The sequence below is a fragment of the Lutra lutra genome, chromosome 9 (genome assembly GCF_902655055.1).
Source record: "Lutra lutra chromosome 9, mLutLut1.2, whole genome shotgun sequence".
In the NCBI taxonomy this organism is placed as follows: domain Eukaryota; kingdom Metazoa; phylum Chordata; class Mammalia; order Carnivora; family Mustelidae; genus Lutra; species Lutra lutra.
In genome coordinates, this window is record NC_062286.1 from 32,148,276 (window position 1) to 32,171,932 (window position 23,657).

The 23,657-nt window shown below is 37.0% G+C and overlaps 1 protein-coding gene across 8 annotated transcripts in view; it reads right to left on the reverse strand.

Annotated features, from left to right (window-relative positions):
• Positions 1-23,657, reverse strand: part of MAP4K3 (mitogen-activated protein kinase kinase kinase kinase 3) — a 194,685-nt gene that overhangs the window by 72,428 nt on the left and 98,600 nt on the right. For all 8 annotated transcript variants that reach the window (XR_007129855.1, XM_047743775.1, XM_047743773.1 and 5 more), the window contains exons 3-4: positions 14,604-14,694; positions 2,351-2,415 (exon numbers count right to left, since the gene is read on the reverse strand). Coding sequence is in view for 7 of the 8 variants with exons in the window: in XM_047743775.1 (XP_047599731.1) it covers positions 2,351-2,415; positions 14,604-14,694 (156 nt within the window). In the remaining variant the exon portion in view is untranslated. The remainder of the gene's footprint in view (positions 1-2,350; positions 2,416-14,603; positions 14,695-23,657) is intronic.

Sequence of the window (23,657 nt, forward strand, 5' to 3'; positions counted from 1 at the left end):
CTCAAAGCAAGTATATATATCTGATGGAATTACTTAACAATCTGAGAAAGACTGAAGAAAGATATGCTTAAAAACTAAAGATGTAGGGGCACCTGGGTGGCTCAGTGGGTTAAGCCTCTGCCTTTGGCTCAGGTCATGATCTCAGGGTCCTGGGATCGAGCCCCGCATCAGGCTCTCTGCTCAGCAGGGAGCCTGCTTCCTCCCTCTCTCTCTGCCTGCCTCTCTGTCTACTTGTGATCTCTGTCAAATAAATAAATAAAATCTTAAAAAAAAAACTAAAAATGTACAAGAAGTAATGAAAAATTCTAAGAGAATAAGACACAAATATAAAATGAAGGGAGACTTAAAATAGAACCAAATACTTTCTAGAAATGAGAAATACAGTCACCAAAAATTAAAACCTAATGGATGTACTAAACACAGCTGTAAAATCAGTGAACTATAAGATGGTTATGTGAATCTTCAGTGCTCTACTGAGGGATTGAAAAGTGCAAAATATACAGTCGAGTTTTAGAGACACAGAGAAAATCTAATGTATATCTGACATTCTAAAAGGAGAGATCAAAAAAGATTTTAAGAAATAATAATTGATAACTGTCCAGGCTTGATGAATAAATTAAATCCTTTCTGATAAGCACTTTAAGTCCTAAGCAAGAGAAGTAAATGTAAATCCATGTTTAGATACTAAAAACACCTGAAATTTAAGAGGAAAAAAAAAAAATCTTAAAATCGATTAGAAAGGAAGATTACCTGAAAAGGACTAATACGTAGTTAGAGTGACAGAAGATACCAACAATTATAGAAGCTAGAGGACACAGGTCTAATATCTTCAAAATGCAGACAGAAAAATATCAGTCTATGCCCCACTTAACCTATGACTGAAGAATGAGGGTCAAAGACTGAGAGTGCACCCCTAGAAGACCCAACTGAAAAAAACTTCAGGACAAAGGAAATTAAATGAATAAGTATGAGAAAAAATAGTAGATAAATTTAGTCCCAACTAAAACAAAAAAGGGAAATAGCTTTTTGAATAGCTTCCATAAATACTGTATATGTCCTGCAATGCAAAATAATGCCAAGTATTTCTCAATTTTCACTGAATCTTTGAAATCAAAATGTCATTAATAAAAAAAAATTCTCAAATATAAAGAACAGCCATTTAAAAAAAATATTCTCAGAAATGAAGTAACTTTTTATAAAGCAGAAATGTTCCCATGCTCTCCCACCTGGCTTTCACGGCTCTCTGTATCTGACCCTATTCCTCAAATACAAACCCTACACCAATGAAAGTAATCTCACGTGTCACACCTTCACAGCACTGTACTGCTGTTTCATATCCTAGGATGCACTTCTACCTCTTCTTTCTACCCAGAGTTTATGTATCTTTTAAAGACCAATTAAAAGCCCATTTTCTTCATTAAGCTTTCGAAAACAATTCCAGAAAATCTATCATTTCCTTTTTCTCATTCCAGCTGTAGTTAGTAGTACTTTAATATTATTATGTCAATCTTTATGGTTAAGTAAAATCTACACCAAGAAGATACATACAGTAAAGTGAAGTAAACAAAGACAGTAAAATTCCCGTCCAAATAGTCTTTTAACAGCTGCTTTATTACCATCAGTCCCAAAATTACTTAAGAGGCCCTAATGGGAAAATGTGAGCCCAAATCCCATATCAAGAAAAATGAAAAAATTTTCCAAAATATTTTCTGGTAAAATTGACATATGACTTATTAAAACAGTATTTTATTTTACATTAATCAAAAAGCACACCTCCAGTAAAAGAATATACCTACTCTGCAGTCTGTGACAATAACTCATTCACAGAAGCAGAATGGGACAGAGAGAGAAAGGAAAGACCGTAAACACTGTTACTGTACTTTACAAATCTTTCTTACATACTCCACTGAAATCTCAATAAAAAAGGCTTTAATAATTTTAATTCCCCAGAATCTAGTATTTAAAAAGGTCAACAATTTAATTGATGTTTCTTGAATACATAAGAGCAAAATCAATTATCTTTGTATTAATACTACTCATGTATTAACTGGATATTCTTTTGGCTTAACCATCAAGGCCTTTACATGTTTCTTACAAATCTGAGTTTGGAATTTTGAACTAACCATATATAATGTCTTCTTCAGAATTAGCTAATAGTTCAACTGCACATAATTTTGCAACTTATAATGCAAATGTTCCTTTCATCCATAAGATCTTAAATTCTTTTACGTATCTAAATAACAATAATAAAACAAACTTTCCTCCAAACAGCATTAATGCTTTAATATAGTAAATAACTATATTTTAAGAAATTCTACTTAATGTGTATAAAACATAACTTTTGTCTTACCATGATAAATATCCTGTAAAGAACCACCTCCACAAAACTCCATGCAAATCCAAAGTTTATCTCGCCTATAGAGAAAAAAATAAGCATGTATCACATTGTCATTAAAATTAGGTGAGGTAACAAGTATTTTAAGGTACCCTACAACCTTGAAAAACCACATAAGTGCAAAGTGCTAAGTAAGAAAAAAGTTAATCTCTATGAGTAAAAGAATTACTCAGTATGTTGTAACTCAACCCAAGGTTTTAATCCTTAAAAATACACCATTTGCAGGATATAAATAATGTCATCAGGCACATCCAAATGATAGGAAATTTCCATTTAGTTAAAGCTTCCCATCCCCTATAGTTCACCCATCTACCCCAAGATAGTATTTTAAAAGTTAAATGTTAACTAAAACGTTCATACCAAAAACTATGTAGAAAATTCATTACAGAATATACCTCAAAGCTTATCACTTTTAATAGTGCTGTCATCAACAAAACAGACAAAATGTATACTTTACCCTCACATCTAGATTCAATAAAGGTCTTTCCAAAACAATCTGTTAAAATTTATCACTGTGAAGGGTGCCTGGGTGGCTCAGTGGGTTAAAGCCTCTGCCTTTGGCTTAGGTCACGGTCCCAGGGTCCTGGGATCAAGCCCTGCATTGGGCTCTCTGCTCAGCGGAAAGCCTGCTTCCTCCTCTCTCTCGGACTGCCTCTCTGCCTACTTGTGATCTCTCTTTCTGTCAAATAAATAAATAAAATCTTAAAAAAAAATTATCACTCTGTTAAGGTAGCATTTCTCTCTCACACTCAAGATAACATAATCACAGTCACAGGAGAAATGATTAGCTAAGATTTAATAGCTTATTCCTTGTTCAATCTTCAATCTTCACTACTTCATCTCAAAATGACCAAGAAATATACTATTCTTCAGGGACAGAGATGGAATAGAAAGTCTTGGGCGCCTGGGTGGCTCAGTCGGTTAGGCGGCTGCCTTCCGCTCAGGTCATGATCCCAGGGTCCTGGGATCGAGCCATGCATCAGGCTCCTTGCTCAGCGGGAGCCTGCTTCTCTCTCTGCCTCTGCCTGCCACTCTGCCTGCTTGTGCTCTCTCTCTCTCTCTGACAAATAAATGAAATCTTAAAAAAAAAAAAGTCTTTGAACTCAACAAGTTCAATCGAATGCAGAAGATTCTGCCTTAATATGTCTATCTCATACTGCACTCACAGTACCTAAAAGAGCCAGTAAATGAATATTTCCTAAATGAATGAATGCAAAAGTGACTGAAAGAATAAACATATGGATTAGATGAAGAGTCAGCAAACCACAGCCCGTGGGCCAATTCTAGCCTGCTACCTGACTTGTACTGACCAGGAACAAGGAATGGTTTTATATTTTGAAATGGTTGGGGGGCAAAATCAAAAGAAGAATATTTCTTAACCCATGACAATTACCTGAAATTTAAATTTTAGTGTCCATATAAAGTTTTATTGAAACACAGTCTCACCCATTTATGGCTACTTTTGTACCAAAGCAGCACAGTTGAGTAACTGTGACAGAGAGAAAAAGACAAAGACTAAAATATTTACCATATAGTCTTATACAGAAAAGAACCTTGGATTAGATTATAATTTGATTAAATACACAATCCAGGCATGCATAAAGCTCTATGAGAACCCAGAGGTAAGAATACCTAGGAAAGTCAAGGGAAATCACTAGGGAGGAAATATTTGAGTTGGGTCTTGAAGTTTAAATAGGAATTCATCATATAGACAGGAAGTGGTCTGAGCAGAGAATGAAAATTTGAAAACTGTGGGTAGTTTATTGAATGGAACCCAGACTAGCTGAAGAGACAATGGCAGAAAGGGAGCGAGAACAGGTTGGGTCACACTGTAAAACAATGCTTGGTTTGCATACTCAGTTTAGTTACCTTCATCTTGATGGTCTATACTTTGTCAATGTCTTTCAAAACATGACATCCAGAATCAAGTATTATTCCAAGAGCTGCATAAACATAAACAGTGCTGCTGTTATCGGGAACAAATCACACATGGTGGCGGTGATGAGATTAACCAGACCTAAGAGGCCGGCCTGGGTGAGTGTGATGGGACGATGCAGCATGTAACAAGGGAACACAAGGATCCAAGCATGAAGGTCAGCAAACTATGAAAAGGGAAAAAACTAACTCTAGAGGCAAAGCTGAATACCATGAAGACCAGAAGAAATCTGAAGTCATTTTAGCAACTAAAATTCCCAGGTGGTCCACATACTAATGAAACCCAGGCATGACGGTATAGTTAGAGTAAGAGCCGCCCGGTGGCCTGGTTTTAATAACTCTTGGAATGGACGCCGGGGGCTGGCAGATGTGTGGCCTTATCCAAAAGGATGAAGGCATTTATGACTGGTGACTGCTACACAGGGAGAAGTCTAACTACCCCAGAAAATCTAACAATTATCTCCTTTATTAGAACACTTATATTTCTATTCACCTGGTTAAAGGCTATCTTCAGGTTCTTAGCAACTGCTCTAAAAACTGCTGGTCTGCAAGGCTGAAGTCAACTAAAACCTCTGGATCTTTATTGTGTAGAAAGTAGTCGGATGATTTTCTCCAGCTCCACATTTACCTGGTTCATTAAAAATATGCAGAGAACTTCGTCCTTATTTGTTAAATTTCATTCCTTTAAAAAAAAGAGTCTTGATTCACACACTTTGTTTCTGACATACATCTTATTAGCTCTCCAATTGTTTTACTGAAAACACTTGAGCACAGACAGTGTGACACAAATTTCTAATTGGAAACATCCCTCTGTGCTGCTGCCCACACGCTCCAGAAGTGGTTGATTGGAAACCCCCTAAGCAGGAGTCTACCTTCCAGAGACAGCTACGACAAGGGCTTTGCTTTTAAGCTATTTTGATCTGTATGAGTGATTGTACTAATGAGTTTAAGGAATGTTAGAAATACTTTCTTCTCTGACGATATACTTGCTACTCTGTAGAGACTGCTTACAGTTACCACTTGGCACCTGTCCACCTTTCCTTAAACTGAGGTGTAAGACTGGCAAGTCCACCAACCAATTAACTTCAGAATGGTGCTTCAGTTCTAATGTGATATGTATAGATGCAAGATACCACAGCCTGTTCTCTCTCCGTTAGTTGAATCCTTCCTCTAAGAACAGTGATTCTCAAACTGTGGTCTGGGGCCCCTGAGGGGAGAGAGAGCTGTTCAGCAAGGTAAAATCATTTTCATAATAACACTAAGAAGTTATTTTCCCTTTGTATTCTCATGAGAATCCAGAGGAATTTTCCGGAAACCAGACAAAATGATGATGATGTCATCCCTCTTACAGCTACTGTAAGCTGTGTTTACGTGTTCCTGCTCCAAAAATTTTCTGAAGTTTTAATTTCTAATACAGTGAGTATCATAGATAAAACCCACATAAACAAAAGTTCTTTGTAGTACTCATTAATTTTTAAGAGTATAAAATAAAAGGGGTTCTAATAGCAAAATGTTTGGGAACCACTGCTCTAACATATCTTCACATCTGCTCCAAATGAATCGTTCATGTAAAATACCTGTCCCCGGTGCTTAGCGAACAGGTACTGAGGACTTCTTACACATCTTACAAAAACTGGGGAGATGGCTGTTTTGGGATCTGCTCAGGATAAAAATGAAATAACATGTAAATTGCTTACTGAAGGACCCAGAATATAAACCCAATAAATGTATGCTGTTTTCTACTCCTTTTGTAATAATTCCTCTTGTAGTATATTTATGGAAATCACCTAAGTTGTTCCTGGAACTGAATGAAGGTATAAATAAACTGGCATTTTCTTCTTCAAGGAAAAACAAAACAAGAGAGATTGGACTGACTGACATGACTTCTTACTACTAAAGTCATGCTAATCACCACTTCCTTCTTTTAAGTGTCCACTAATTATCTGATTAATAATTTATCCTAGTGGGAGCTGATGACAGACATCAAGTTTAACAGTCTACTTTGTAGAAATTACCTTTTCTTTTCATTTGCAAATTGGTCACTGCTGATCACTAATATTTTGGCACCTCTCCTATTCGTCAAAAGATACTCACTGATAGTGGGTACCAATCCCGTCTGCTAACTTTTCAGTATAATAAGATATAATTTATATAAATCTAAAAGCTTAGATTCATTTAAAGTGTCTAGCTGTTCTACAATTATCTCACTTATCTCATGCTTCAATCCCTTCTTAACGCTTTTCTAACCCTTTCCAATTTGAAAACAATTCTCCTCAGTGGAAAAAATGGACATAGGAAATGAGTTCTCTGCTTTCTTACATATTTCAATATTACATCATCCTCCACTTGATGCTGTTCTATCCCCTTTTCCCATCCTGCTTTAAAACATAATTTTCTGGGTGCCTGGGTGTCTCAGTCTTTAAGCCTTCAGCTCAGGTCATAATCCCAGGGTCCTGGGATGGAGCCCCACATTGGGCTCCTTACTCAATCTGCCTCTCCCTCTCCCATTCCCTCTGCTTGGGTTCCCTCTCACTGTATCTCCCTCTCTCTCTCTGTCAAGTAAGTAAATAAATACATAAATAAAATCTTAAAAAAAAAGGTTAAAAAAACCCACAAAAAAACCCATAATTTTCTAGTCATTCTATGAAAAGACTCTCTAAACTTACAAAGGAAAAAAAAAAATGAGGATTTGAAAAAATGTATACTATATATACACTCTACTTTTTAAGATGCCTAAGATACTTTCAATTTATAATATTCTATTTAGTTAAGTCTGGTATTATCAAAAAAGGTTGAACATTTACAGTCTATCAGAAAAAGAACTTCCATCTGTTCTATGAATGTCCCTCTTGTGATGACAAATCTGCATCTGCTTTTGGTCATTCACCAAGCCAACTGCCTAATAGGAAAAGGACTCAAGTCAATCGGCCCATTTTATGAAGGCCAATACACTCTAAAATCTTTGTCCCAGGATATCTGAATTTAAAGAATCACTGAGGTAAATATTTGAGGTATCAGTATAGGTATCAAATTTCCTTAGAATTCTTTTCTCTTATTCTGTAAAGTTGTCTATCTTGTAAGGAATAGAAAAATAAGGAGGGGGAAGTTCACAATTTTAATCTTCTAATTCAATGTTTACTAGAGCATATAGGAACTAACATTCTACTATTAACTAACATTCTAATATTAATTCTATTTCACTGAACTGACATTCTTATAATTTCTAAAACATACTTTTTAATTTTCCCATACTTTGTAGCATATCACAGACTTAAAACTGATTAAGTATAGATTTACATAATATTTATATATTTTGCCCAAATATAATGTAATTTAAAAAGTAAAATAAAATGGGAGCAAGATCACCAAGAATCCACATTCCAGAACGTCTGCTAGAAACTGACCTACCCAATCACTCTCCCTGAGATGGGACAGCTAGCCATGGCCCCACACTGCAGTCCCCTGATCCCTGTACTTAACTGTGGGTTATCTTGCTGAACAAAAGCATTTGACAATAGCTACTCTACCATGTTCAACAAAATAATTCAACTCCTCACCAGAACTATCAATGCACATAAGCAGGGGGAAGCAATAGAGAATCTCAAACAGACTCCCGGTTGAGTGTGGAGCCCAACAGAGGACTCGGTTTCAAGACCCCTGTGAGATCATGACCTGAGCCAGAGTCAGATGTTCAACTGACCCACCCCGGTGCCCCGTGCAAAAACTACTGCATTCCAAAGGTTATAGGTAAATTCATCTATCTGTTTCCCCTTTAACAATGAGGGATAGTTCTGTATTCTGGGATACAAGGTGACTGATTTATCTACAATTATACATAACAACCCCCAGTTCAACCTAGTAATTTCCAAAGAATGGGTAATTGGACAGCAAATCTATGTGAAGTATACTTCCCATTTTAAAAAAAAAATCAATGTACAGTTAAACCAGTTTCAGAAATGTCACATACTATAGTCTTCTCTTGGAAATTAACAACGCCACTAATATGGTTAAAGGCTCTAAGAAATCCTGCAGTGAGGCAGGAGGAGCTGAGAGAAGGAAAGGAGAAAAGGGTGGGGAGAGGAGACGGAAGAGAAGAAAGAAAGAATGCAGATGGAGAAAGTTGGAAAGTGGAGAAAGGGGAGGAGGAAGAAGGAAATTTAAAATAAAAAGGAGCAGAGAGGAAAGGGGAGAGGAAGAAGAAATAAAACTAATTTTGTTTAGTTTACTACAAAGAGGAAGAAGAAACTTCTCTAATTTTGTTTAGTTTACTATTTCCCCAAATTATTTATTCCATAGACCTATTTGTTTCAAACCACATATTAGCATCCCTCAGAACAAATGTTCTGTAGGAAACACCCTAGCAATACTGGTATAAGAAGATATTTTCATAAGAGAGTTCCACCATATTTTTTTGCTTAAAGCAGTGTTCTCCACTGAGGGTGATTTTGCCCCTCAAGGAATGTTTGGCAATGTAGAAGACATTCTGGGTTGTCACAACCGGGGAGGTGCTACTGACATCCAGTAGAGGCCAGGGACATTGCTAACTATCACATATAGGGGGTTAGAAGTTGCTATTACTCCTCCTCCTACTGTACTTGAAGGAAACAAATGATGCTTATGGCTATATAACCAAAACACTAAAAACAAAATAGGAACACTGGTGGAAAACTGGTGAAATCAATATGAAGTATCTTAGTTTGGCTAATAGTATTGTACCAAAGTTGATTTCTGAGTTTTGACAAATAGACCATGGTTACCTTAGATGTCAACATTAGGGAACACTGAGAAGAACTCTCTGTACGATCTTTACAACTTTAATGTAAATCTAATACATTCCAAAATTCAAAGCTTCCTTTTAAAAAAAAAAAAAAGATGGTAACTGGTTATAAATTAAAGTGAACTTAATTATAATCTGTATTTCCATAGTGTGCGCATTCAAAAAAGCATTTCCATTTATTAAGATCCTGTGGTTTCTTTCCCTCTCCAGCCTCACCTCTAGCTCTAGAAAAAATTTTCTCCCAGTTTCTACGTACCTCAAGAGATAGCCATCTCTTTCTTGGATTACTGTAACAAGTATACTGTAATAAAATGAACAATGAGCCTACTCTCAATCCCCTACACACCAGGTCCATCCTTCACAAAATATACACTTTGTGTTTAAACCTTCAGCAAGTATCCTCAATACCTACACTTCCTAATTAAGGGATAAAAGTGTCTTTTTGGCAACATCTCCATGGCCTTACCTACTGCAACTACTCCCTTTCCCGTTCAGCTCTAATATGAAACTATCAGTCGTCTCCTAAGTAACTCATGATTTTTTTCACACATGCATTTCCTTTCTAGAAATTACAACTTTCTACACACATACTACAGTAAACACCTAATCATACTTTAACATCCAATATTTAGCAATCACATTATTCATAGAGCTTTCTCTGATTCCCTCACTTTGACAAAAGTAATTATTTGCTCAGGTGTATTTCTTCTATTAGATTATGAACTCCTTAAAGGCAAGGGCTGTGTTTTATCTGTCTTTACACATCTCCAAAAACCAGTATAGCCCTTTATACATCCTGAGAAATGTAAAAACACTTTGTGAATAATGGTGGTGATTTACAAATGTTATGAGATACATCATGCTCATCCAAACTAGTGCTCTTGATTTCAAAGGTTTAAAATATCAGATCCAGGGGCACCTGCGCGGCTCAGGTCATGATCTCAGGGTCCTGGGATCGAGCCCCATGTTGGGCTTCCAGCTCAGCAGGGAGCATGGTTCTCCCTCTCCTTCTGTCTCTCCCCCTGCTTGTATGCTCTCTCCTAAATGAATAAATCTTAAAAAAACCAATAAAATATCTGATCCAAATGAAACTTTTTACTGTACGGTTCTGATCTATTGGCTTGTCTTTTGAGGAGCATTTGTTGTTTTTTCAACTGCAACTTTTAAGAGTTCAAACTGGACAGAACTGTCTCAATTTTCTTAATAAGTTCTGAAAGGATATGTTGGGCTAAGAATGCTTAGCAGAAACCTGAAGTTAAGAGTCATCATTCACTTAAAAGAAGCAATAGTTAAGCTCTACTAGGAATAAAGAATAGGTCTATGATGATTTTAATCTGTTGTTTTATAAATACACTCAAATCTACAGAAAAAATTCACACCAAACCAGGATTATTACTTTTGTAAACTTCAGAGAGAAGTTTTGTCTATCCAGTCCTTGTTGTACAGTATAGGTACTGAACGCTTTTAATGATATTGAGATGAGCAGTGAATGCCCTATTAAGAATAACACTAGTGGGAAAGAAAAAAAAAGAGTAACACTAGTGGGGACGCCTGGGTGGCTCAGGTGGTTAAGCGTCAGAGTCCTGGGATCAAGTCCCATGTAGGGCTCCTTGCTCAGTGGGGTGTCTGCTGCTCCTTCTGCCCGCTGCTCCCCCTGCTTGTGAGTGCTCACTCTCTCTCTCTTTGACAAATAAATAAAATCTTAAAAAAAAAAAGAAAAAAAGAATAACACTGGGTATTTTGTTTTTCAGGAGCTCAGTTTCAGTATGGAAATGAGCATAGCTACCCTATTATAAAAGAGGCTTCTGAACTGAATTATATGCTGGTCATCTATTCAGTAAATTCAAAGGATAAGTTTGATTTTTTGAAGGGGAAATTTATTAATGGTAAAACGACAGTAGCTCAATTTCCTCAAATTTTTAGTCTAAATTTGTTATAATAGGCTATAATGGCAACAAGAAGGAAGAAGGTTGCTAAGAACACTATATATTTTAGGGGGTTTGTATCAAGTTTGAAAAAACAAGCTCATTGTCTTTTGTAAAATCATTTGGTAATGAGAAGGAATCCAAGAAACCATGTTCCCTTTGAGATGAAATCTGGCCTTCCAGGGCTGAGTAATATGGCATACCAAAAAGGCAGCCAACCAGGGATCTACACAGCCTGGTTTAAATCCTAGTTTAAAACCAGAGCTGGGTTTAATCCATCCATTTTTGGATGACCTTTAAAGGCGTCACTGACCCAGCACCCCTTTTTCTCATCAGTAAAAAGAGTGGGCCTAGTGATAAAACCCTTAGTTCCTTCCAGCTCTGACACCCTGCAAGTCTAATCATTAGTATTCCACACTCTAAATTTGGCTGAGTCTGAACTTTAATTAGGAAAGAATTGAAGAATCACTAGAGAAAAAAAGAGCTAGAGAAAGAGGATTAATTGCTGTTCTGTGTCATACTACTGTTTGCTTTCCTATCACTTTCATCAGCTATGCCAGTTATAGAATAAAATCTATTTAAACCAGCATTTCCTATGTTAGATCATACAACTCCAAACTAACACAGATAGCTCTACCAAAAAAATGATTTTAATTTTGTCATTTTACTTTGGTTTCTGGGCAATTGGCTCTGCATATGCTTATATTTGGATTAAAAGTACCCTTTAAAAAAAAATCCATCTAGCTATACACAAAACATAAATTTGTGTACTTTCTGTATGTACCTTATGCTCCAATAAAAAGTTTACTTTAAAAAGGCTATTCAGAATATAGTCAGAAGACACAATTCCTGAATCTAAAGGTAAATAGAATTTTTGTTACGCATAACCTAACTGGCTCTCTTGACGCATGTCTAGAAGTAAAAGTAATGAATGTGTAAAGAGCTGCACTATTTGTCCCAAGCCAAAACCAAGATTTATCAACAAAAACAGATACAAACTCAAGAAGAATTCACATTTTGGTGGGTAACAAGAAAAAATCTTTTGCTGCCTAACTTGCGTAGGAAGACTCGTGCCTAAGTAACCTAGACAGTCCAATGTCCAGTTTTAGTTTAGTGCTAGGGTTTTTTGTGGGGTTTTTTGGTGGTTGGGGTGGGGGGGGGAGTTGGCAGTTTATTTCCAGTTCTTTGGCAAGGAAGAGAAAGACTACATCAAAAGTCATGTCATTCATGAGCACAGTATTACAGAAAGAACTAGAACTCTACTCTGTCAAAAAGTTGAAATCAGATTGTAAACTAAATACTTGATATTAAACTCTCTCAAGCATCTTATTTATAAAATGGAAGTAGTATCTACCAGAGTAGTATTAATAACAGCATTGTTGAAAAGATCAAATGAGACACTAACATGATAACATTTAAAAACGGTTAAGAAAGAGTAATAGTAATAGTAGCAAAAGTAGTAGTAATAGGGGTTAGTATTTATGGAGCATTATATTTTAACCACTGTTCTTAACACTTCACATGTATTTACCCATTATCCTCATAGTTATCATGTAATGTACCTACTATTATCCTCATTTTATGGATGAGAAAATGGAGGCTCAGAGTGGTTATGTAATTTGCTATACGTCATTAGGTTAATAAATGATGGAGTCATGACTCAACCAACTCAAACAATCTGACTTCAGTACTCGAAGGCTCTTAACTATTGAATATGCTATTGTCTCAACTGCAAAAAGACCAAGTTGCCATATAAACGGATGGGGCTATCCTAGAACAATACGTTAAGCTTTGAATGGTCCCACAGTTCCAGCAGATTTAGACCATGTTTGAGAAATACTCTTAGATCAAAGACTTGTTTGCTCTTGGGGGAGAAAAACCTTTTGTTATGCTTCTCAACTGAGGATAAGTAGGTCATTTTGTCAGGACCAGTAACAGCAAAATTGCTCTGAAGTGATGATTTTAACATACTGGCACAATCGATTATTTTTATCACAAACTTAACTGATTTTAAAAGACTGTTTCTGGGATGCCTGGGTGGGTGACTCAGTCAGTTGAGCACCCAACTGGTTTAGGTTCAGGTCATGATTTTGTGGTCAGGGGATCAAGCCCCAATTGGGATCGGCTCAGCACAGTCTGCTTCAGATTCTCTCTCCCTGTCTCTCCCATTCACTCTCTGTCTCTCATATACATAAATTCTTCATAAATAAAAAAAGAGAGAGAGAGACACAGTTTCTTTGACCTGAGACAGTAATTGCCTGTGCTGGGTCTGTCCATAAAATAAAAACTGATGCAGAAACTGTGTTAGGTTACTGTTCGAAACACTCACCATTAAAGTGGTTTTAAATGGGCTTTTACAGAACCCATTCAAAATGTATTAACAGTCATTGACCTGTCCCCATGTTAACTGAAGTCCCATTAAACCTACTCTTCAATCTTGATGAAGGTGGGGCAATCGAAGCTGTTCAAGAGAGGTTAGAATCAAGAAGAGCTGGTCTGGTTGGCTTTTCACAAGCTGGAAAGAAGGGAGGGCAGAAATGCCCTGTCTTTTCCATATGCTGTGCCTGCACCCCGAGAGGGCAGTGGGATTTTGGCACCTGGACCACAGGCAAGGGAAGCTGCAACAAGCTACTTCTATCTTTTCCAGTAGATCCGAATAAAATGTCAACAGTTTCTTTTTAATACACAAGAACATAGTTGGGGCACCTGGATGGCTCAGTGGGTTACGCAACAGCTCAAGTCATGATCCTGGAGTCCTGGGGTCAAGTCCTGCATCAGGCTCCCTGCTCAGCTGGGAGTCTGCTTCTCCCTCTGACGCTCCCCCCTCTCTCAAGTTCTCTCTCTCTCTCTCCAATGAATAAATAAAATCATTAAAAAAAAAAAAAGAAGAAAACATTCTCTAATCTTCCTTTTGGGAGGAACCTTAAAAACAACTAGGTCATAGCATTCAGCTCATAACTACACACAGAAGCGAGTGGAAAAACAGACTGAACCTTGGGCTCATCCCCTATGGACTAAGACCTGGGGAACCTGGCGTGGTCCTACCAAACCAAAGAGGGCACCAATTCATGGTCTAAGTTAACTTTACGACCTGGAGAAGTAAGAAGTCAGTGAAATAATTAGAGTTCCTATTCCTTTGGTCAAAATGAAGGGAAGGGATGATACAGTACCCTGAGGCTAGAAGCACAAAAGAAGGAAAAAGTGTCTACTAAAATCCTAGCAGTTAGAGGTGCTCCTCCTGACTTTCTAAATCCACCCAAGTCCAGAAATAAGGGGCCATGGAATGGCATGTTTAGATCTCTAGTGTACCACAGGAAGACTAACCATAAAAGTTAATTTTTACTCACCAGCTTCCTCACTGAAACCACAACCAGAATTCCCAAGAGTACAAGAGACAAATCACAGACTCCAATATTGGTCATAGAATTAACATAAACAGGTCAGAAATAAAAATTTCATTCATGTGAAAATGTCCTGTTATCTTCAAAGCATGAAGAAAATTACAAAACATGCGGTTAGAGCTGATTTTATTTTGTTAAATCAATCAGGTGATGGGAAACAAACAATGTACCTGAGATAGCTTCCAAAATAAGCAACAATATTTGGGTGTTTACAGTCTTTCATCATAATAATTTCTTGCTGTACAACTGCAAAATCTTCTCCTAGAATAAAAAACAAGCATGTTGAATATTTAGTAGGTAAGTTTCAAAATGTCAACTTGTTTCAAAACATAATAAATAATGTTACTGATGTTATATTTAATTACAGTTTCAGTCTTGACAGAAGGTATAGTGACTAAAAGCAAAACTCTGGTCCCAGACTATCTAGATTTAAATACGAACTCTGTCCCTTACTAAGCTGTGGGAGCTTGAGCAACTTACTTGTCCTTTCTGTGCCAATTTCTTCCTCCGCAGAAGGGGGATAAAAAGAACCTGTCTCAGAGAGCTGTTGGAGAAGTTACATGAGCTAATATATGTAAAATGTTTAGAACAGTGCCTGATACACAGTAAAGGCTACAAAACCATTTGCTATTATTATTATGCATTGGACATAAGCATCATATAATTCACCAGAAAACACACAAGGCTTTTTTCCTTTATTAGCAAATAAAGGAAATTTTATACAATTTAAAGGTGATTCTCTTTTAAGTCAGGGCAGGAACCTTTATCCACCAGGAGTGTTGAATACACCTCCAGAGGCTCCTGAGCTGAGAGGCCTACACTCCTGCAGTACTGGATTACCAGATGGCCCACGTACACAGGCTTCTCCTGGATTCAACGGCCTTGCTCCAACTGTACTGGGATGAAGAATGTGATTCTATTTAGCCTTGTTGGACTACTAGTAAATAATCTCTCTCCTCTATTCCCTTCATGCCCAAATTCTTCAAAATAAGATTTGGCAATCCTATAGCAGTGTCACATGCTCTGGCTCCTGAAAGAACACTGTGATAGAGAGAAACAGAACTGCAGTGAATGCAAATGTGGTGAACCAGAGACTGTACAGAAAGAACAAACGCAAGTACTTACATTCAAATCAAAGTAGTTGTGCATTACTAATTCAGTTTTTGAAGCATTATATACTATGAAGAGCCTAACCAAATGTATATTGGTGGCAAAGTAAGAAACAGGTTTCCTAAGTCACAGCTCAAATCGAATCAGGTCATTATGTCATCAAGCCCTGACATTCCTCGCCTTGACATTTTCCTACTATAAATGTAAGTGAAACTTAAAGTGGCCAAGCCATGAACTATTTGAACCCACTATTAAAACCCACCCTACTGCCCCAGTTACAAGGGAAGCAGTAACAGAGAAAAGACAGTATGTCAGGTTCTTAATTTCTGCAATGAAATGAATACAATGTCAAAGATGTCCAAAGGAAGAAAAACAGGAAATTTAATATTTATGCTTCCAAAATTTCAAAAGAAAATCACTGAAGTAGGATCCTCTTCTGAGTTTACTTCACACCATTAAGAATTCCTGATTTTCATTATATTAACAAAATCCAATTAGAAATAATTTTAAAAATCTGATTAGAAATAATAAAACCAAGTAGGACTAATACCAGTTTTCAGGGATATACTAAATACTTGGAAAGTTCTAAATTTTTCTTTTTCACCTCGCTCCCCACTGTACTTTCCCTAAACCAGTGAAGGGGTTACAGAAGATCAAAGTTCGTCTAGTCAGAATGAACCGCAGGACTTTAGTTTGATGGTCAGAAGACAGCAGCTCTCTTTCTGGGGATGGTCACTGCACAACTTCAAAGAGAGCCAGCTTTAGAATAAAGTTGATCTGTAGAAAGCACTGAGGAGAAACAGGAAAAAGGGGTAAGGAAGAAGGCTTACTTGAGCCTTTGTAGCAAGACTCCTCTGTCTCTGTAAGCTTCCGATATACCAACACATGATCAATAAATTCCCTGAATTGTTTAAATTACCTTGAGTTGTGGTTTCTGTTAAAACTATAAACATCACATCTTTGTACATATCCCCCTTACAATACTGCGTCAATGTCTATGTCTATGTCCTCACTAGAATATTATATCCCCTAGGACAGGATTATGCCCTAATCATCTCTGTATCCCTAGCAACTAATATGTGATCCATAAAACTGTTGCCTGAATGAATCTATGATAGGACATAATTCCTCTATATGCTGATTCTAAATCAAGAATGTCTGTTTTTGGCTTAATTTCAACCAGTTATTACCATATTTTATATAATTAATTGCTTATTTGCTACTCCTTTGTTTTACAAAACCTGTGAATGGCTTTAAGTTCTGGAAAATGGTGTTAATCCAAACAAAGTGCCTCCTTTTTCCTATGAAGTCATTTTCTTTGTGATTATGAGAATGGCCAAGTTAAATCCAACATTTTTGTGGGAAAGAAAGGATGCAAAGGAAAAAAAATCCACAATTCAATTTTAAAGGTTAACTGAAAAAGCCAGATTTGGGCAGGAAAAAAGGAAAGAGTTCTATACAGCAATAATCCAAAAGAGCTCAATAGATTTAAAGTACTTTCTCCAAAGCCCAGAGAAATACACACCAAAGAATGAACAGGTACCTCCATCCCAAATCCTAGCAGACCAGGATGGTTAGACTAGATAATCTCTAGATAATATCCAATTCTGAGAGTCTAGGATTTTTGTTAAAATTTTTAGACATTAAAGTGAAGAATACATCTTCCAAAAAATGGCAGGCAGGAGGAAGGAGGGATGGAAGGAAGGAAGATATAAGAAAGGAAGAAAGAAAGAAACCCTAACTGAGAAAAACAGGCAAGCCTGCAAGCAGAGCAGATCAGGAATAAACCAAGTAAACAGACAAATGAAGACTTGAGAAGTTCTCAGAATAAACATAACACATATTAAATGTTCAATATATGTTAACTCTTTGCAGCAGGCTGAAAAATGGCCCCAAAGGTAGAAAGGTCCTAATCCCTAAAACCTGTGATATTACTTCATAATGGCAAAAAGGTTTTTGCAAATGTGCTGAAATTAGGGGATGGGGAAAGTATTCTGAATTATCTAAATGTAATCACAAGTGTCCTTGTAAGAGGGAATCAGAGGGAGACTTGAGTTTAAGGTAAAGAAGCAAGACACTTTTCTTTGAAGATGGGAGGAAGAAGCCAAGAATTAAGGAGTGCAGGGAATGGAGCTCTAAATGCTGGAAAAGACAAGGAAACACATTCCCCCTTAGAGTCACCAGAGAGAATGCAGCCCTGTATACACTTGGATCTTGACCCAGTGAAACTCACTTTGCACTTGAGAATTCCGAAACTCTTAAGAGAATAAATTTGTGCTTTTCAAGCCAGCAAGTTAGTGGTAATCTGTTAACAGTAGCCACAGGAAACTAATACAGTATTACTATCAACATTATTATTATTGTGACAGAGCTGGCTAGCCATTCACAAGTAATCTGTGTTCTCCCCTACATTGTGTAGAAGTTATTGGTGGGAGGCAATCATCTAGTCAAAGACAACATTTCCCTCAGGGTGAACACTAAGGTGTCCAAGAAACTAGTTCTTGCCAATGCAAAGTAAGCAAAAGTATTGTGTCCTTGTTCCACTGTTTATTTCTCTATTAGCAAACTACATGACACCACGAAGCCCCAGGAAATGCAAGAAGTTTGGGTTCCTGAGTCACTAAAAGGAAGAAAGTCATCCAACACATTGTGCATCTGCACTAAACTAGTACATAAACTTGAAATAAAATTCATTATGTTGAGCCACTCATATGTTCTAGTTTAGTTATTACAGTAAGTATTATCCTATGCTGATACAATAATTACCACCCATTTGTTAAAAAAGATTGTCCAAACTGCAATAGGTGCTTCACAAATTTTTTCGTAGATTAACAAACAAGATATTAGTCCCTCTATTTAATAGAGAACAGAACCAGATTATAGGCATTTCTATTTGGTATATAATGCTTTCCTGTAAATGTCTATATTTAGTCATATGTGTGAGAACAAAAGAGGAAACTTAAATGTCATGGACATGACATTCTCATGGACACTATAATAAAACAAAGAATCCCTAATACCTCCTTGCCTTTTAGACATAAACGGACAATCACTCTATTTCCAACATTTCATAAAATTCTTGAGTTTTTCTTCAACAAAATAACATATAATCTTAAGTAAAATGCATATCTGACTGCAATTTTGGTATACCTAATTATTTTCACTGGTGTAAACTGGGGACATTTATAAAGGCTACTCTTCTTACATTAACATAAGCATTTTGAAAATAAACTACCCACTCACTTTTTTATAAAATTAGAACTAAACATTCAATAAAATAACTACACAATCAATCAATGTGATAGAACGAATCAATAAGAGAAAAGAGAAGAACCACATGGTCCTCTCAATGGATGCAGAAAAAGCATTTGACAAGATACAGCATCTATTCCTGATTAAAACACTTCAAAGTATAGGGATAGAGGGAACATTCCTCAACTTCGTAAAATCTATCTATGAAAAACCCACAGCGAATATCATTCTCAATGGGGAAAAGCTGACAGCCTTCCCTTTGAGATCAGGAACACGACAAGGATGTCCACACTCACCACTCTTGTTCAACACAGCACTAGAAGTCCTAGCAATAGCAATAGCAATCAGACAACAACTGGCAATGAAGAAGTCAAACTGTCTCTCTTCGCAGATGACATGATACTTTATATGGAAAACCCAAAAGACTCCACCCCCAAACTACTAGAACTCACAGAGCAATTCAGTAATGTGGCAGGATACAAAATCAATATACAGAAATCAGTTGCTTTCTAATACACTAACAGTGAAAATATAGAAAGGGAAATTAGAGAATCAATTCCATTTACTATAGCACCAAGAACTGTAAGGTACCTGGGTATAAATCTAACCAAAGAGGTAAAGGATCTGTACTTGAGGAACTACAGAACACTCATGAAAGAAACTGAAGAAGACACAAAAAGATGGAAAAACATTACATGCTCATGGACTGGAAGAATAAACATTGTTAAAAAGTCTATAATGCCTAGAGCAATCTATACTTTCCATACCATTCCGATCAAAATTCCACCAGCATTTTTCAAAGTGCTGGAATAAACAATCCCAAAATTTGTATGGAACCAGAAGAGACCCCGCATTGCTAAGGAAATGCTGAAAAAGAAAAACAAAACTGGGGGAATCATGTTGCCTGATTTCAAGCTTTACTACAAAGCTGTGATCACCAAGACAGCGTGGTACTGGCACAAAAACAGACACACAGACCAGTGGAACAGAGTAGAGAGCCTAGATATGGACCTGCAACTCTATGGTCAGTTAATCTTTGACAAAGCAGGAAGAAATATACAGTGGAAAAAAGAGTCTCTTCAATAAATGGTGCTGGGAAAATTGGACAGCTGTGTATAGAAGAATGAAATTTGACCATTATCTTACACCATACACAAAGATAAACTCGAAATGGATAAAAGACCTCAATATGAGTCAGGAATCTATCAAAATCCTAGAGAAGGACATAGGCAGTAACCTCTTAGATATCGGCCACCGCAAATTCTTTCAAGACAAGTCTCCAAAGGCAAAGGAAACAAAAACGAAAATTAACTTTTGGGGCTTCCTCAAGATCAAAACTTCTGCACAACAAAGTAAACAGTCAACAAAACAAAGAGGCAACCCACGGAATGGGAGAAGATATTCACAAATGACACTACAAAGGGCTGATATCCAAGATCTATAAAGAGCTCCTCAAATTCAACATACACAAAACAGATAATCACGTCAAAAAATAGGCAGAAGACAAGAACAGACACTTCTCCAAAGAAGACACACAAATGGCTAACAGACATATGAAAAAATATTCATCATCATTAGCCATCAGGGATATTCAAATCAAAACCACATTGAGATACCACCTTACACCAGTTAGAATGGACAAAATCAACAAGACAGTGAACAACATGTGTTGGAGGGGATGTGGAGAAAGGGGGACCTTCTTACACTGGTGGTGGGAATGCAAGTTGGTGCAGCCACTTTGGAAAACAGTGTGAAGATTCCTTAAGAAATTAAAAACTGAGCTACCCTATGACCCTGAAATTGCACTACTGAGTATTTGCCTCAAAAATACAGATGTAGTGAAAAGAAGGGCCATCTGTACCCCAATGTTCATAGCAGCAATGGCCACAGTCGCCAAACCGTGGAAAGAACCAAGATGCCCTTCAACAGACGAATGGATAAAGAAGATATGGTCCATATATACAATGGAGTATTGTGCCTCCATCAGAAAGGATGAATACCCAACTTTTGTATCAACATGGACGGGACTGGAGGAGATTATGCTGAGTGAAATAAGTCAAGCAGAGAGTCTATTATATGGCTTCACTTACTTGTGGAGCATAAGGAATAACACGGAGGACACTGGGAGAAGGAGAGGAGAAGCTGAGTTGGGGGAAATTGGAGGGGGAGAACAAACCATGAGAGACTGGACTGAGACACAAACTGAGGGTTTTGGAGGGGAGGGGGTTGGGGGCATAGCGTGAGCCTGGTGGAGGGTATTAAGGAGGGCACATACTGCATGGAGCACTGGGTGTGGTGCATAAACAATGAATCTTGGAACACTGAAAAAAATAAAATTATAAAATTATATTAAAAAAATAATTACACAAGTACTATTGTTTGGATAAATATGGTAAAACTGTCTAAACAGAACTAATGGTTGCAAGGCAGAACTGTCATTTTGCTCTGTGTAACAACTTACGCATCTAATTTCAGGTCATTGTATAAAGGCAGCTGACATGTCTCTTCATACTAAAGAAGTAGAGGTTATTTGAAAACCCAACCGGGAAAATTTTAAGGATTATCTGTATTGGGAGTTGAGCCAATAGAACAACATTCAGGGAACCAAGTCTTAGTCTATTTGTAAACTGCATATCCTATTTCCTTTCTGTCCCCTGTAAAGTAAACACAAATTTATAAGTCATCCTCAATTTCCTTTTGTCTAATTACATTGTTTCCTATTTCCTGTTTTGTTTCTTTGCTTTCTTATTTTCCTTTTGTCATCTTTATGTCTCTCTTCTAAATGTTAACATCTTCACAACCCTAATAAGCTGACATGGTTTGACAATGTCATATAATGAAATAATTTTTTGCATTATCAACAGTAATTTAGCACAGTAAATAAATGGTGCCTGGGTGGCTCAGTGGGTTAAGCCTCTGCCTTAGGCTCAGGTCATGATCTCAGGGTCCTGGGATCCAGCCCTCCATTGGGCTCTCTGCTCAGCAGGGAGTCTGCTTCCCCACCCTCCCTGCCTGCCTCTCTGCCTACTTGTGATCTCTCTCTCTGTCAAATAAATAAAATCTTAAAAAAAATGCTTTTAATTATTTCTTAAGATTTTAAAAGCAAGTTTTCTCAACTTGTTTTACCTTCCAGCTTATAACTCTGTGAAGAAATATGTGAGTGTATGTTTGTGTATATATGTTATTTATGAAAATATCTAAATGCTTTAATTTGGATAAAGGTGAATAGTTACTCTTCGCATAATCTCTCTTGAGAATATATTTAACAACCACCATACACTAAGCAGCCAATATGATATATAAGAGAATGTGCTAGAGACTGGAGGTAGAGTTTCAGAATGAACAAGACTTTTCTTGACTTTAAGGAACTTAGAGGCGACATAAAATTTGTACTATAATAACTGTAAAGGCTTAAAGTAAAACCTTCAGTAATTCCCTTATTCCTAGAACATCAAATCTATACTTGGCTACTGGACTCACCTTACCTTAGCAACTCCCCATATCTAGCACAGTGTCATGATTAAGGATATGCACTTTTGGAATCAAAATACTGAACTATGAAACCTGATTTCACAACTTTCTAGTTGTATGATCTGGGGCAAATTCATTCATATTCTCTGAATTCAGGTTGCTCATAAAAAGGAGAAAACAGTGTCTTCCCCTCTTAAGGTTATTTTAAGGATTCGATGAAAGAATAGTTAGATACTTAGAACAAGTCTTCACACATGTTCATTACTATTATCTGCTATTATTACTATGCAGAAGGATTGTTATTTGTAATTCTACCTTTTTCTCCTACTTTTCTCCCTCTTCACTCTACTTCAGCCACACAGTCCTCCTTCCTTTTCCTTGAATACCATAAAGGAGCTCCTGTCTCTCAGCCTTTACACTTTCTATTCAGACTACTAAAGCACTCTTTTCCCCCCAGATGGCTTGCTTCCTCACTTCTGTCAGGGCTCTACCCAACTGTTGCCTTCACAGTGAGACTGTCTCTGATATCCCCATGTAAAATAGCAACCTGCAATCACAACTCCACAAATACCCTTACTGTTCTGTTTTTCTCTGTAACACTTACCATACCCAACATACTGTATGTGTACTTATTCACTGTGTCTCCTAACACATAATAGAACAGTGAATATTAATGTGTCAGTGAATTATTCTGTAAGTACTAAGCAGCTGAAATCCACAAGAGAAAAAAATAAGGTGGATAAAATAGTAAAAATACAAAATTCTCATTATTTGTAGTATATATGATTATGTTCCTGGAAAGCAAGCAAACCAAAATCAATTGAAAAAACAACAAAATACAATTTTTTAAAATGCTTAATGTTATAGTCATCAAAATAAATAAATAAATTACCATGGGACTGTTTCCCCCGCTCTTTCTGCCTGCCTCTCTGCCTACTTGTGATCTCTGTCTGTCACAAAAAATAAAATCTTTAAAAAAAAAAAAAAAAAGGGAGGGGGACGCCTGGGTGGCTCAGTGGGTTAAGGCCTCTGCCTTCAGCTCAGGTCATGATCCCAGGGTCCTGGATCAAGCCATGCATCGGGCTCTCTGCTCAGCAGGGAGCCTGCTTCCCTCCCCCCCATCTCTGCCTGCATCTCTGCCTACTTGTGATCCCTCTATGTCAAATAAAATCCTTTAAAAAAATAAATAAACATGGAGAACCATGTTGTAATTGGCATTACTTTAAAATAAGTAGCTCTCATTTAAGAATTGATATACCCAGAAAAATTCTCATCTTTTTTGATTCTTTATCTACCCTGGGTCACATTAAATGTCCTCTGTCACAGAGGTAAGGAAAAGAAATAAAAAGCATCCAAACTGGAAATAAGTAAAATTATCTGTTTGTAGCTGA